The sequence below is a fragment of the Phocoena sinus genome, chromosome 8 (genome assembly GCF_008692025.1).
Source record: "Phocoena sinus isolate mPhoSin1 chromosome 8, mPhoSin1.pri, whole genome shotgun sequence".
Classification (NCBI taxonomy): domain Eukaryota; kingdom Metazoa; phylum Chordata; class Mammalia; order Artiodactyla; family Phocoenidae; genus Phocoena; species Phocoena sinus.
The window spans coordinates 83,473,190-83,488,567 of NC_045770.1; the positions used below are offsets into that span (position 1 = coordinate 83,473,190).

At 33.5% G+C, this 15,378-nt stretch overlaps 1 protein-coding gene across 2 annotated transcripts in view; it reads left to right on the forward strand.

The window, feature by feature from the left end:
* ELP4 (elongator acetyltransferase complex subunit 4) overlaps positions 1-15,378 on the forward strand; it is a 257,937-nt gene that overhangs the window by 36,377 nt on the left and 206,182 nt on the right. For both annotated transcript variants that reach the window (XM_032638892.1, XM_032638893.1), the window contains exon 3: positions 2,845-2,966. In XM_032638892.1, coding sequence (XP_032494783.1) covers positions 2,845-2,966 — 122 coding nt within the window. The remainder of the gene's footprint in view (positions 1-2,844; positions 2,967-15,378) is intronic.

Here is a 15,378-nt window from a genome sequence, read left to right on the forward strand (position 1 = left end):
GTAGAAGTAGGAAGGAAGAAAGAAAAAGAAAGAAAGAAAGAAAGGGAGGGAGGGAGGAAGGAAGGAGGGAAGGAAGGAAAAAAAAGAAAGAAAGAAGGTAAAGTTAAATAAAATAAAGTAAGATAAAATACAATAAAGTTATAATAAAAAATAATTATTAAGAAAAAAAGAAAAAAATTAAAAACACAAAATGGATGGATAGAACCCTAGGACAAATGGTGGAAGCAAAGCTACACAGACAAAATCACACACAGAAGCATACACACTCACAAAAATGGGAAAAGGGGAAAAAATCATAAATCTTGCTTTCAAAGTCCACCTCCTCAATTTGGGGTGATTCATTGTCTGAAGGAGAGAAGGAAGGAAAGAATGAAAGAAAGAAGATAAAGTAAAATAAAATAAAGTTATTAAAATAAAAAATATTATGAAAAAAATTTTTAAAAAAAAAACAACGGACAGGTAGAACCCTAGGACAAATGGTGGAAGCAAAGCTATACAGACAAAATCTCACACAAAAGCATACACATACACACTCACAAAAAGAGGAAAAGGGGAAAAAAGTCAAAAATCTTGCTCTCAGAGTCCACCTCCTCAATTTGGGATGATTCGTTGTCTATTCATTTATTCCACAGATGCAGGATACATCAAGTTGATTGTGGAGCTTTAATCTGCTGCTTCTGAGGCTGCTGGGAGAGATTTCCCTTTCTCTTCTTTGTTCTCACAGCTCCCAGGGACTCAGATTTGAATTTGGCCCCACCTCTGCCTGTAGGTCGCTGGAGGGCGTCCGTTCTTCGCTCAGACAGGACGGGGTTAAAGGAGCAGCTACTTCGGGGACTCTGGCTCACTCAGACCAGGGGTGCGGGGAGGGAGGGGCACAGAGTGTGGGGCAAGCATGTGCGTTTTCCCAGGGAAGTTGTCCCTGGATCCCGGGACCCTGGCGGTGGCGGGCTGCACAGGCTCCCCGGAAGGGGGGTGTGGATAGTGACCTGTGCTCGCACACAGGCTTCTTGGTGGCGGCAGCAGCAGCCTTAGCGTCTCATGCCCATCTCTGCGGTCCGCGCTTTTAGCCGTGGCTCGCACCTGTCTCTGGAGCTCCTTTAAGCAGCCCTCTTAATCCCCTCTCTGTGCGCACCAGGAAACAAAGAGGGAAGAAAAGGTCTCTTGCCTCTTCGGCAGGTGTAGACTTTTCGCCAGACTCCCTCCTGGCTAGCCGCGGTGCACTAACCCCCTGCAGGCTGTGTTCACACCGCCAAGCCCAGTCCTCTCCCTGCGCTCTGGCAGAAGCCCAAGCCTCAGCTCGCAGCTCCGCCCACCCCGGCGGGTGAGCAGACAAGCCTCTCGGGCTGGTGAGTGCCGGTCGGCACTGATCCTCAGTGCGGGAATCTCTCCGCTTTGCCCTCCACACCCCTGTTGCTGTGCTCTCCTTCGAGACTTCGAAGCTTTCCCCCTCTGTCACCCGCAGTCTCCGTCCGAGAAGGGACTTCTAGTGTGTGGAGACCTTTCCTCCTTCACAGCTCCCTCCCACTGGTGCAGGTCTCGTCTCTATCCTTTTGTCTCTGTTTATTCTTTTTCCTTTTGCCCTACCCAGGTACGTGGGAAGTTTCTTGCCTTTTTGGAGGTCTGAGGTCTTCTGCCAGCGTTCAGTAGGTGTTCTGTAGGAGTTGTTCCACGTGTAGATGTATTTCTGGTGTATCTGTGGGGAGGAAGGTGATCTCCGCGTCTTACTCTTTCACCATCTTCCCTTCGTCCTCCGGTACAGTGATTTTTAAAATAAAAAACCAACTTGGCATATCTGTGATAAACCCCACTTAATCATAGTATATCATATTATTCTTTCTTATATACTAATGAGTTTTGGTTGGATATTTTAGAAATTATTTTCATAAATGTTCATGAGGCATATTAGTCTGTAGCTTTCTTTTCCTGTGATGTCTTGGCCTAGTTTTGGTATCAAAGTAATTATGGCATTATAAAATGAGTTCTGAAGTATTTCTTTTCAGTTTTTCCTTTTTTCTGAACGATTACTTTTAAGATTGGTATAATTTCATCCTTATATGGGCTAGTTTTTCTTTCAGTTTTATTGAGATATAATTGACATACAGCACTGTATAAGTTTAAGGTGTACAGCACAATCATTAGACTTAATACGTCATGAAATGATTAGCACAATAAGTTTAGTGGACATTCATGATCTCATGTAGATACAAAATTAAAGTAATAGAAAATAATTTTTTTCCTTGTGATGAGAGCTCATAGGATTTACGCTCTTAACAATTTTCATATATAATATACAGCAGTGTTGATTTTATTTATCATGTTGTAAATTACATCCCCAGTACTTATTTATCTTATAAGTAGAAGTTTGAAACTTTTGACTGCCTTCATCCAATTCCCCCTACCCCTACTCTCTACCTCTGGTAACCGCAAATCTAACACTAAGTGTTTAATTCTTGTGACATGAAAGTAATGAGGTGTGAGTTTACAACTGGTTGGTAGGGAATATAGCCATTTTAGAGGTGCAGTACCTGAGAAAATCTTAGTAAAGAAAAAACCAAATCTCTGATTTTTTAACATAATCATACATAACCTTCTAAATTTTATGGATATCAGAGGTGGTGTAGTAGATGGTGAATGATTTTGGAATCAGAAAGACTCTATTAAAAGTACCTCCTTCCCATTGAGTATCTAGATAATATTTTAGCCTATCTAACTGTACCTTAGGAAGACATAGTTATTGCCCCACCTCATAGACTTGTTTTAAGGAGAAAAGAATATAAAAACATCCTACCATAAATATCCTAGTATATGGTAGGATTCTTACTATAATTTTTTTCTTTCTTACAGAAGAGGATAAATATAATATTTATTCTCCTTTGCTCTTCAAGTATTTCCTGGCAGAAGGAATTGTCACTGGACATACTTTGTTAGTTGCATCTGCAAAAGAAGACCCTGCTGACATTTTACAGGTATAGAGTATACTAATTCAATATTGCATTTTGAATATTTCACAAAAAATATTGTTTATATATATGTAAATAAGATATGTATTTGTATATGTACAAACTATATTTAAATACATTAATGGGACCACACACGTATTTTTTTCTCTTAAAGAGAAGTATCAAATTTATTTAAATATATAATCGCATTTTAAAATTCGTTCTTGGACAGTTTTTTAAACTAAAATTTATGTCACAGTGAGTAAATATTAATAAGCTATTTAAAACTGACAATAAAATTACTATTAAGTAATGATATGAGCACTTTATAAACTAATAAAAAATGTAGGTAAAGAAAAACAACTGCAGAATATTGTCAGATATTATATTACCAGTATTCCAAAGATGTAAGTCAGAAAAAAGATAGAGAAATTAGAAGTACTCATTTATTAAAATTATTTTGTTTTGAGAATTCCAGAAAGTATTCCCTTCCAAGAAATAAGCAATAATACTAAAATATGCGCTTGAAATAATATATCTTTTTTATGCCAAAGCATATTTTTCACCTCAGAGAAGACAATTCTGACTTTTAGAATTCTTAATTTCTTTGTACAGAGCAGGAACTCACTTTTAAGCCATTATTTGATTAGAATTCATAATCTAAAATCATTTTCTCTCAGAGGGTGTTTTCATTTCACTGTGTAGTTTGCAAAATGACAAATGACTAAGTCATTTATAAAAAACTTGTAGAATAATAAATACTAATTTACAATAACTATCAACAGACACCAACAAATTTCTACACCCACACATAAAAATTACTATAATACTGAGGTCAAAACTAACATGATTCTTTCATATGGGTCAGACTTTGTTTATTAAATTTTAAAAAGTCCAAAAAGAAAACCTTTGTATAATTTTCCAAACGATTTTCTTCTGGTTGAAGAGCCTGTTTTCCTTTATTCTTATTTCTGCTATTAATCTTTTGTAATATTTTCTTGATATTTTTGTTTTTTCTTTTGTTCCTTTTCCCTGGCCTTAATCATTTTGGACAGTTTCTGAATAGTACTGTACTTGCTAGAAGCAGTGGAGTAAAGGCCAAAATCATTGTTGTAAAGAAGCTATATAGGTTCTTCACAGCCCATTCCACAACATACTGAGCCTAAGATTTTTTATCAGACATCTTTATAGCCATATAGGAAATGTTCACCAAGCCATAGGCAGGAAGACCTATATATGCTTTTTTTTTTTTGCAGTACGCAGGCCTCACTATTGTGGCCTCTTCCGTTGCGGAGCACAGGCTCCAGACGCGCAGGCTCAGCGGCCATGGCTCACGGGCCTAGCTGCTCCGCGGCACGCGGGATCTTCCCGAACCGGGGCACGAACCCGTGTCCCCTGCATCAGCAGGCGGACTCTCAACCACTGCGCCACCAGGGAAGCCCTATATATGCTTTTTTAAATAAATTGTTTTATTTTTCCTTCTTCCCTCCTCCAACCTAGGTAACTGATATTAAAGCCTATAGTATACTTCCACATTTTGCCTTAGAGAACTACATTTTTTTATTTGAAAACTAATCCCTGATGCCTTTCTTAGGTACCTTGATCTGTACAAGTTGGTAGTAAAAAAATTTCAGTGTACTTTACATGCCCTTCTTTGGATTATGTGAAGGATTTTAAAATTATAAAAGAAATATTATCTTTTCATCAGGGTTTCTTAAAATAGCTAGTCATATATGCAAGTAATTAGATTCTGCAAACCTTTATTCATAGAGCAGTTTTATAATGTAGTAGAAAAATATAAAACTAGAGTCAAAAAACATAGACTCTTATTAAATTTGTCCTTATGACCAAAGTAGATTAATAAGGACCAGACTAGTCATCATGCCTGAAACAACTAAAAAACAGGACAAAATATATGAAACAACTGTCTTCAAAACTTTGATCATCACACAGTAAAGGACAGTGATTCCTGAGTTATGCAAAATAAACAAGGTAAGTCCTGTAACTTCCCTAGCTTCCTGCATACAAAGTGTCCAGGCCATAGTGCAGGGAGGAGGAACCCAGGATAAGACAATCTTAGGTGACAGAGCTAGGAATGTGGAATTACAACCTCGTTATTGTCTTCATCTGGAGCCAAGTATGGTTTAAGGAGATATGTATGGGTGCCAAGTAAGCAAGGGATGGACTTGTGGTAGTTAATTCTATGTGTCGATTTGACCAAGCCATAGGGTGCCCAGAAATTTGATCAGACATTATTCTGAGTGTTTCTGTGAGGGTATTTTTGGATGAAATTAACATTTAAATCGGTAGACTGAGTAAAGCAGATTGCCCTCTCTAATGTGGGTGGGCCTCATCCAGTCAGTTGAAGGCCTAAATAGAACAAAATGGCTAACCCTTCCCCATATAAGAAAGAATTCTTTCTACTGGACTGCTTTTGAACTTGGACATCAACTTTTTCTTGCTCTCGGATTCAAACTGAAACATCAGCTCTTCCTGAGTCTCAAGTCTGCTATCCTTTGGATCAGAATTACACCATTAGTTTTCCATTTGGACAAAAACTATACCATCAGCTCTCCTGAGTTTCCAGCTAGCTTGCTGTGCATATCTGGGGACTTGTCAGCCTCCATAATCATATGAGCCAATTCCTTACAGTAAATGTTATTACAGGAAGAGGTATGTATATGTGTACATATATATATGTATATGTGTGTGTGTGTATACACACACACAGACACACATCCTGTTCATACAATTTCTCTAGAGAACTCTAATTCAATTTTACTGAAAATACAAAGATTACATTTAAAACCAAAGAAGGCATTTCACATTTATTTATTAACCTACATTGAACAATTATCACTCACATCCTATATCTTGGCCAGTTTTCCAGATAGTAAAGTACAGTGATCTTCCCACCTTTTTTGCACTCATACTTCTAAAAATATTTTTTTAATTATGTATTGTCTTGTATACTAAGTTATGTAAAAATTTTCGTTATGAGATTATTTAGTTGCAAAGATGTTATTGTAAATATTGCCTTTTTTAGTTGAAGACTTTTATATCAGTCTTGTATCCAACTCAATCTAAATAATAGCAATTTGATGTCAGTATCATTATTTTTAGAAGTATCTACATAAGCAAGCTCTTCTTTAACAACTGGAAATTTTACATCAATCATTTTTTCCTTGAATTCATATTTTCTATTCCACTCACTCCTCATGGAGTTTTGTCAGAATGTAGTACATTTTATGCTCAATATTTTTATTAATAACCTTATGATAGTTTTTCTGTAACTTCATATTTAAATTTATTTTAAACTTTTTGTCTCAAAAGACTTTAAGTGTTAAACACATTTCTTCTTATTTCAGTCGCCATTACAATTATTGTTTCATACAGTGTATCAATAGACATAAAAATGTTCACACTGCATTGCTTCATTAGGACATATAATTGTGTGAATATTGCTAGAATGGGATGGGATTCAACATCAACTCTATTCATATTTTTTACTTTTGCAGATGTGAGCTGTTCATAGTTAAGTAAATAGAGAGAGTTGTGTTATTGTAATGTCCCTCAAATTATTTTTTCACTTTTTCTGAGTAATACACAAAAAGAAATCACACGGTATCTATCAACATAAATTACTTTAAATTATTTGTCTAGTCTATTAGGTCCACCTAAAATTTTGCTGAAAACAGTGAAAAAAGGATAATTTCCCCAGTCATTAGAACATTCACATTTTCTATACCAAATAGATATTTTAGGTTGTCTTTTTGTTTGGTACTGCAGAGATGTTTACTCCTGGGACAATGAGAAGTAAACCTTTCACTCGTGAAGTGAGAAAGGTTGATTTGAAAGGGGATTGGCAAAGGGGAACTTGCACTTCTATCACTGGCACATTCTCTAGGAGGTCATTTTTCACTAGAGTATTTGTTAAAGTTGAAGATCAAAAAATTGACTTCCTTAAAACTCTCACGATCATGTACCTCTTTCAAAGTCTTCATTTACCCCAGGTTTAAAGACTCCCAGTTTCTGACGGTTAAAAGGGATGGAAACAAGTCATCTTACCTGATCCAGATAAGCTTTTCTAAGTTTAGACTACCATATGCCCAATATGATTAAATCCATATATTGATGTAGCCCAGTGAACCTGTATTTAGTCACCCCCAATATACACTAATCTATTCTAGCATTCTAGCATGATAATGCTAACTATCATTTATTCACATCAATATGAAAAAATAGTATATTCTGTTTGGATTTCAAAAATGTAGGAATAACTTTTAAGTTACTGCTGCTCTTTAAAATATTTAAATGAAGGTTATCTCAGGCAAAAGAATTAAATCAGCATATTGGACTTAAAATTTCTTTTATGAAAATTATTCCTCTGTAATGTCACATTCCATGTAAATGCAGACTGTCTTATTAGAAGAAAAGAAACTATTAGTGATAATTTTCTGTTATGTTAAATAATATTTTAAAGATGATTATTTGAAATAAATTCTCAGTGATTGATATATCTCTGGAATTTTTTCTTTATAAGAAGTACTGTTGGTTTCAGTGTTGACAGATATTTTACTTGGCTTTCCCATATTTGAATTTTCACTATTACTGAGATGCAGTTTATAACAACATGCTAATTAATCTCCTGGAACTTAAATTCATCTTACATTTCAAGGGAAATAAATGTTAAAATGGTATGACCATTTATTTTTAATGTCTTAAAAGTTTCTCTTGCTCTAGCCTAGCATAGGTGTTTTTAACTGAAGAATGTATTCTAGTGTCATCAGATCTATTTTACTTTATCTTGTGCACTTAGAATGTATTATCAAAGACATTATAATTACTCCACAAAAACCTAATCATCTTAAGCATTAGATTTACTTAATATAACATTGCAGATTTGATGCTGCATTTTTTTTTTTTTTTTTTTTTTTTGCGGTACGCGGGCCTCTCACTGTTGTGGCCTCTCCCGTTGTGGAGCACAGGCTCCGGACACGCAGGCTCAGCAGCCATGGCTCACAGGCCCAGCCGCTCTGCGGCATGTGGGATCTTCCCGGACCGGGGCACGAACCCGTGTCTCCTATATCGGCAGGTGGACTCTCAACCACTGCGCCACCAGGGAAGCCCGATGCTGCATTTTTAAAGTTATCTCATTCTTCTATTTATAATGAGTAGCCTAGAACAAGTTGTTTTTATTTGAATAGCAAGTTTGCTTTACATGACAATTGAATATTTATCAATAAGGTACTCAGTGAAGTTAAATATTAAATTAATTATAAATTTGAGTATGTGATCCTCAGGAAAAATTTATCTTCTTTGATTTTAATGCCATTATTTGCTTTTAACTAAAATCACTTGTATAGATGAGTAATGAAATTGTTATAGGCTGTATATGCTAAATAACATGTACACACAACATTTCCCTACATTATGAAACTTATTTAGTGATTCATTTTTAAACTATTTTAATTTTGATTATGTTCTTGTATTTCATGCACCTCTACTATGAAGATATATCTAGTTTTTGAGTTAATAGAATCTTCACTCATCAGTAATGTTTCTTTTCTTTTTTTAAAAAATAATTTTAAAAACGTTCATTTGATGGGGAAATACTGCTTTGTTGCACGTTTCTTTGTTTACAGCAAAGCAGAATATTTTCCCCTATGGTTGTTAGCCTTCTGCATTTCTTCCTTGTTTTTCATAGTAGGTTTTTGTCTCTGTCCATTTTTTTTCTCATTGCTCTGTACGAGCTCTTTACATATTGTAGTTAATGTCCCAGGATTATATACGAGGATCTTTGTTTTGCACATTCTCAGGATCTAAGTCCCTGAAGTTACAAGGTTGCATTGGAAAACCAAATTTGCCAAATCATACAAATAGCCCTCCTATAAATTTTGGGCTGCCCTCCTAAAAATTTTGACCCTCTGCCCACATCCCTCACATGTAACACTAGTGTATTTTTTCATCATTAGATTTGTGAGTTGGTCTGTTCCTGTTAGCCATATGTTGAATATTCTTGAGTATAATGCAAAACAATTTCAAAATTTGCCAAAGATGCAAAATTTCCTGAGGTTGATCAAAGTGACTGGAGAATTGTTTGAATCCCATGCAAAGCTACTGGCTAATGAGAATGTAGAAGGATCCAGCCAGTTAAGAAAGCAATGTTTCTTAAATTCTTAATCTTATCATCTTATATTCCTTACATGTTTAATATGTAGCAGTATAACAATATTTGACTTAAAGGAATAATATGCCATTCTCATTTTTCTATAAGGAAGTACAAAAAGTATTGTTTTTAATATATACAATATGTTTAATGTTTAGTGTTCACACATTTAAAACAGACTGGATGAGAAAATTATGGCTGATAAAAATTTCAGTTATGTATATTCTTCATAATACCAGTATATAGACAAAGTTTTTAGCATCTCTGAGAAAAATGAACAAAATATTTTTGTAGTTTAAAGTGAGATGTTGAATACTAATATAGAAAAGTAGAATTTCTGCACCTATAAGAGTAGGTATGTATATTATGTACTTTCTACATAATGTTCAGTTGGGATTTCAGTGTGCCCAGCTCAAAGTTATACTGAAGACTTATTTGTATCAAACAGCCCAAAAATGAGTGACCAAAACCCAAGGTATTAACAGTGTTTAGAGATACAATGTAGGGAGGAAATGCTATAATTGCTTAGTTTTAATTTTATGATGTATATGATTGGAGATTTCTGGAGCCTATAACCAAGGCAACTATTGCTGGTACAAGAAAAGGGAAAAGACAATCTTATAGACCATAATTATCTTAAAACTGTGTATAACTAAAAGACAAGTAAAGGATAAAAAGCCCATCAGCTGCCTAAAATTTATAACCACCCAGCAATTTATCCATCATCCTTTGGAAACATTCATGCCTACTGTAGTCAGAGCTTCAGGCAGTCAGCATTAAAGATGTAACGCTGAAAAGTTACACCCCTTAGAAAATCCTATAGAACAATATACCTGATGTTGTTAAAGCTTTTAAAAACACTATGGTAAGTATTTTTCAGTTAACTTTTTTATCTAAAAGAATTTTCTTGATCATCTCAAATATAGTGATGGGTATTCTCTATGAAAACTTTCTATGGAATGTTTTCTAATATAGCAAAATTACGTCTTAATGTTAAAATATTTAAACATTTATCAGTAGATCAGCTGATTTTTTTATGAAATAAAAAATTATGTACACACATGCACACCCAAACATTTCTTAAGAACTTGAAAATGCTAAGATTTCTCTATTATTTATATCCTTTTCATAATTTTTAACAATATGATGGTATGTGTTAATACATATAGAATTAAAGAAAGTAAAATTTCAGAAGTAAATTTAAATGCTGTTTCATAATATGCTAAAGTCAGTTTCAAAAACTTAATTTGAATATTTTTTAGTGATGACATGCCAGGTAGGTAATATTCATTCAGGAAGAGATATCTAATATCTAGAGCAAAGGGTTAATTCTTGACTTGTTACATTAACTTTTTGAGTTACCTGTTATATACACTATGCACTAACATCAACCACAGTTAGAACAAAGTGGGAGGTTAGAATGCTTTTAAGGAGCTTCAAAGTTGTATTTTTTAGTGTGTACCCAGGATAGGTACCTGGTTACCAGCAGGGGTGTCCCAACTACCTTGATGTTTATTAAAGGATTATAGCATATAATATTTTTTAACATCAAACATATTGGTAAATAAATAGTTCAAATTTAAAATCAATTATGGTGAAATTTCCCATATTTACTATTGAGAAAATCTTTCATATTGAAAATGAATTACTTTACAATAATCTATGTCCTGGAATGAGTTTCAGTTCATTGAAAATAAACCATATGATATTTGATAAATTAATATAGTAATAAGATACTTGGTAACAAAATAGTGAAGTATGAATATTTAGTCTAACATCTTCAGAATTCTTTTTCACAGACTTTAAATCCATAAGTAAAAGTTAAAAGTGTATCTTAATAATTTGAAAGCATTATTTTAAATCCCAAAATATCAGCCTTTTACCCAAATATTGAACTCATTTGTTAAGATCTTATTCACTGTACCTTGTATATTTTCCTTTATTTGATTCCTTGGTTTTAATTGAGGTCAGAGATATTGATTTAGAGTTAGATAAAGCGGTATTACTTGCTAACAATGTAAAGTTTGAGTTACTGTTAAAAAGGTTTCTTTTCCTTCTGTCAGTTTGGTGTCAAGATTAAGTCTGTTTGCCATGCATCTGTTATTTACTGATCATGGAACAAGAATTAGAAATCTAGTGAGTGGTCAGTTTGCTCTTAGTACACTGTAGTACAGTCTGGTCCTTCTGAGTACACAGAATACAAAAATGTCTCAGATCCAGCCCATGTTTTTTTTTAAGTGACAAAAATTGAAACAGCTATAAAAACGAAGTTAAAGAAACATCCCTTGGTTGGCCAAATATATCATTGAACATTTTTTAAATTATGTTCATCTCCAAAGTTGTAGTTTTATGATTCAGAACAAAAGTAATATTACATGCTATAAATAATTAAAAATTATTTTCTGGCCCTTCTGTATTCCACTTTGCAAGCTTTATGCATACTCAACACCTTATACATTACACATTTTCCCACACATTTTTGCTTTTTCTAGCCTGTATAATATTTAATGTACATCCTATCAAAACTATTTTATCACTGTGTATCTTTTGTCCATAATATAAATACAAATATTAAAAGGTCTTTGAAGGCAGAGTTATAATCAGAATATGTTCCCTTCACTTCTTTGTCAACATTTTATTTGTTCAGAAAATTATCAGGCTATCTATAAGCTTTTCAGTGCTAGTTGAGCCAGAAATTTGCTGTTTGACCCTAGGGTTCCCCTCTTTTTTTCCCTCCCTAGCTACTTGTGAGAGCTTATTTAAAATTCTGAGTTCTCCCCTGGCAGCCACAGTTCGAGTTTCTTTGGCAAATTAAAAAGACTAAGAAAAAACATGCAAAAGCTCAGTACTGTTTCCAGTGACCTACATTTGTAGGCAGCTTTTAAAAGATGGTATGTGCCTTATTTTCCAACAAGGAAATGAAAGATAAGATAAAAAATATAAAAGAAGATAAACCCACCTCTCTGTCACTACCTAATGAGAAATTTTTGATATAACACTAAAATAAACACACATTTGGCATTGATGTTTGTACCTCAGTCAACAAAAGAAAGGAATTTTGCATGCAGAAAAGTAGCCTAAGTTATATAGCAAAATGCCACACTGTGTGATAGGATATTTATCCTTAAGAAGATGAAATATACTTCAAATCTGAGCTTAGATTTTAATTTCTGTGTTGCTGCTTAACTAGCTACAGGACCTTGCACAAGTCACTTAACCTTTCATATTAAGATAGGGATGATAGCCTGCCTACCTATTCTGGAGCTCCAAATTAAAAATGAAATATCTGGAGTTTTGCTTTCTAAATCTTAAAACACCTATTCCAGCCCTCACATTTACTTTAAAAATTTTATTTTGAACCCATAAAAAAATGAATTGTTGTGAGTACTTGATGGTTTTGCTATAGGCAAAAGAAATGTTTAAATCTTAAAACTATTATTAGTTTTATCATTCTTGGAAAAGAAGCCATAGAAAGTCAGCATTGGGAATATTAGAAATAGGACTCATTTTTCTTTTGAATACTTTTTCTGAAAAAGTATTCAGAAGAGAAAGTATTCAATCCTTTTGGGGGTGGATAAATGACTTCAAAATTTGAAAACCAGAGCCATTCAAACTAAAAGAAAATCAGCCTCCCAAATTAACATGTTGTCCCATTTAATGAAACATTAAAGGATACCATGGAAGGAGAACGGCTGTATACTATCAAGGATCATAAATTAAATAGACAGTCTGTGAAGATTTATTATGTACAAAAGGATAACTCTACTGTTGAAAACCCCCAAAATACAGGGCTATTTCTCCAGCTAGTGTTGGGATGATTCTTTCAGTGTTTCTTTTCTAATTTAAGTTTTTTTTTGTTCACCAGAAACTGACAGGCAGTTGCAGAAAAGGGCCTTAGTTCCTCACATCCATCTTTTCACATTATGGTATATTAACAAAATCAGAGGCATTTGAAACGTGCTTATTGTTTTTGTAAAATATTCTCACTACAGTTTGTGTGTGCATACATGTGAGTCTGAAAGTCTGTGCTAGATTTCAGAAACATGGTAGAGAGCATTAAAATGAAGACTTAAATTGGAAGTAGAAAACAGATCTGAAACTATGAAGTTTCAGATCAGAGATATTGATCTTACCTTGCATATCAATATCAGAGATATTGATCTTACCTTTCATCTCTTAAAATAGACTGTAACATACAGGGTGCTATAGAATTAAAGAAAACCTATTTTATGCTTTTACCCAGTTACCTCTACTTCTCAGTAGTCAGTGAACAAAAAGAATGAGTTCTATTCTACTAACACCAAATGTACTACAGAAAATAGTTTTCAAATTTAATAAAAATAAAGTGATATCCAGTTTCTTTTAGTACCCCACAATACCCTAAGGATTTTTGTTTGTGACACTTTCCATAAGCTGGGTTTATTCTGGAAAAAAAAAAAAATCACATCAAACAAATAAAACCAGTCACTTGTTGTGTGCTCCTGAGTTAGGAATTTAACTGATCAGGACCCCTTAAATGAAGGTAATGCCTGATTTCATTCCTAATTGAGATTTCTTTGACAATAGATATCCATGAAACTTTAGAATACTTCTTTTCCAACAATGTAAAGATTTAGTAAATAATTATAAGATTATTGTCACTTTCTCAACTTTTAAAATAATTATATTTAGAAATGTTTTATTTATATCGGTTTTTAGAAATTAGTTTATATTCAATAAAGAGACTTAATACTTAAAGGAATTTTGTAGGAATTCTTTGCCAACATAAGAATCCTTTTATAACTTATTATTGCATAACTTGTTTGCTTAATGTAGATTTTCATATGTCATATTTTCTTATAACAGGTTAATATACACCCTTATACAGTAAACATTTACTAAAAGGAGTTATTACATATGATCTCACTAATAACTAAAGCTGTTAATACCAGTGAGTAAGTGGAAAGTTTAGTCTACTTTTTAAAACAATTCACAAAATGTTTTGTAATCAAGATATGTCCTATTATAAGGACATTGTTCACCATTCTTTCTATAACTAGGAACATAATATATATAAAAATATACATATATACACATATACATGTGTATGTATACACACACATACATAATACATATACACACACAGAAGTTCACATTTTTAACAGTAGTAGTTACCTAGTTAGTAGCTCTCTTCACTTTAACTTGTATTATCTCTCTGAGTATGAATTTTATTTGTTGTGCAGTCAGAGCCAGATTAAACATTGACAACACTGAATATAAGAACTTTACTTTGTAAAAAAACCTAGAAAGGAAAACTCCAATTTTTATGGATAAAACTATTAATAGATTCCAACAGTGCATTCTTGCCTCTCTATAAGTAAAAACATGGTATTTTTATTTTAAGCTTTCTTCTTAAGAAGTCAGTTTGAAGTAAAGAGACTGTTTTGAAGGAATATGTAATATAGCTCTTATGTTTTGATTTATAAAATCATAAATTCTGTATCTAAGTTGATCTATTGAGGAAAATTGATAAAATTAATATAGACCTCATAGAGACTTGTTCTTAACAGCTTGACAGTTTTGAGTTTTTTTATATATGTGAGAAAATAATTGCAGAAGCTAATATCAGAATGCCAAGACACTCAGTGCATTTCCCCTTAAACTCCTTTTAAGTCAATGTCATCAATAGACAGTACTGAAACCTGTGGCTGCTTTGGTCAAGACTAGGAGTGCTGTTTATGGTATTAGCAGGCATATTGCTGGGACCTAGATAAGAAATGTAAATTTGCCTGTACCTCATTTTCCCATTCTCACTACTAGGTTGCAGTAGAACTCAGAGGTTAATACACGTCAAAATTGCTTTGAGATGCTTCTGTGACTGGTGCTCTTAAAAATGTGATGGCTTAGAATGTAATGTTTTAAAATAATTAAATTATATTTGCATTTAATTGAAGGTATTATTATTAAACTTAGTGCAACTCTTTCTCTTCATTTCTGAATACTTCTAGTGCAGACTTCCATTTCCTTTTCTTCATGTATCCTGCTCCTTCCCTCTATCTTAGTCAAGAAAATTGAAAGAGAGGTTTTTCCAGCTTTCTCAGCACATTTCTGGTTTACATTTTAAGGAGAAATGTGATTTGCTTGCCAAATTACAAGCATCAGTTTTGTCAGTAGCTTAACTTGAGAGTTTAGTTAAAATAATTTTTGTATGCTGATGTGAAAGTGTTTTTCACCATCCTTCTTGTAATAGCAGTAATTTTTCTATCTTTATATTCAAGAAAAAATATCTGA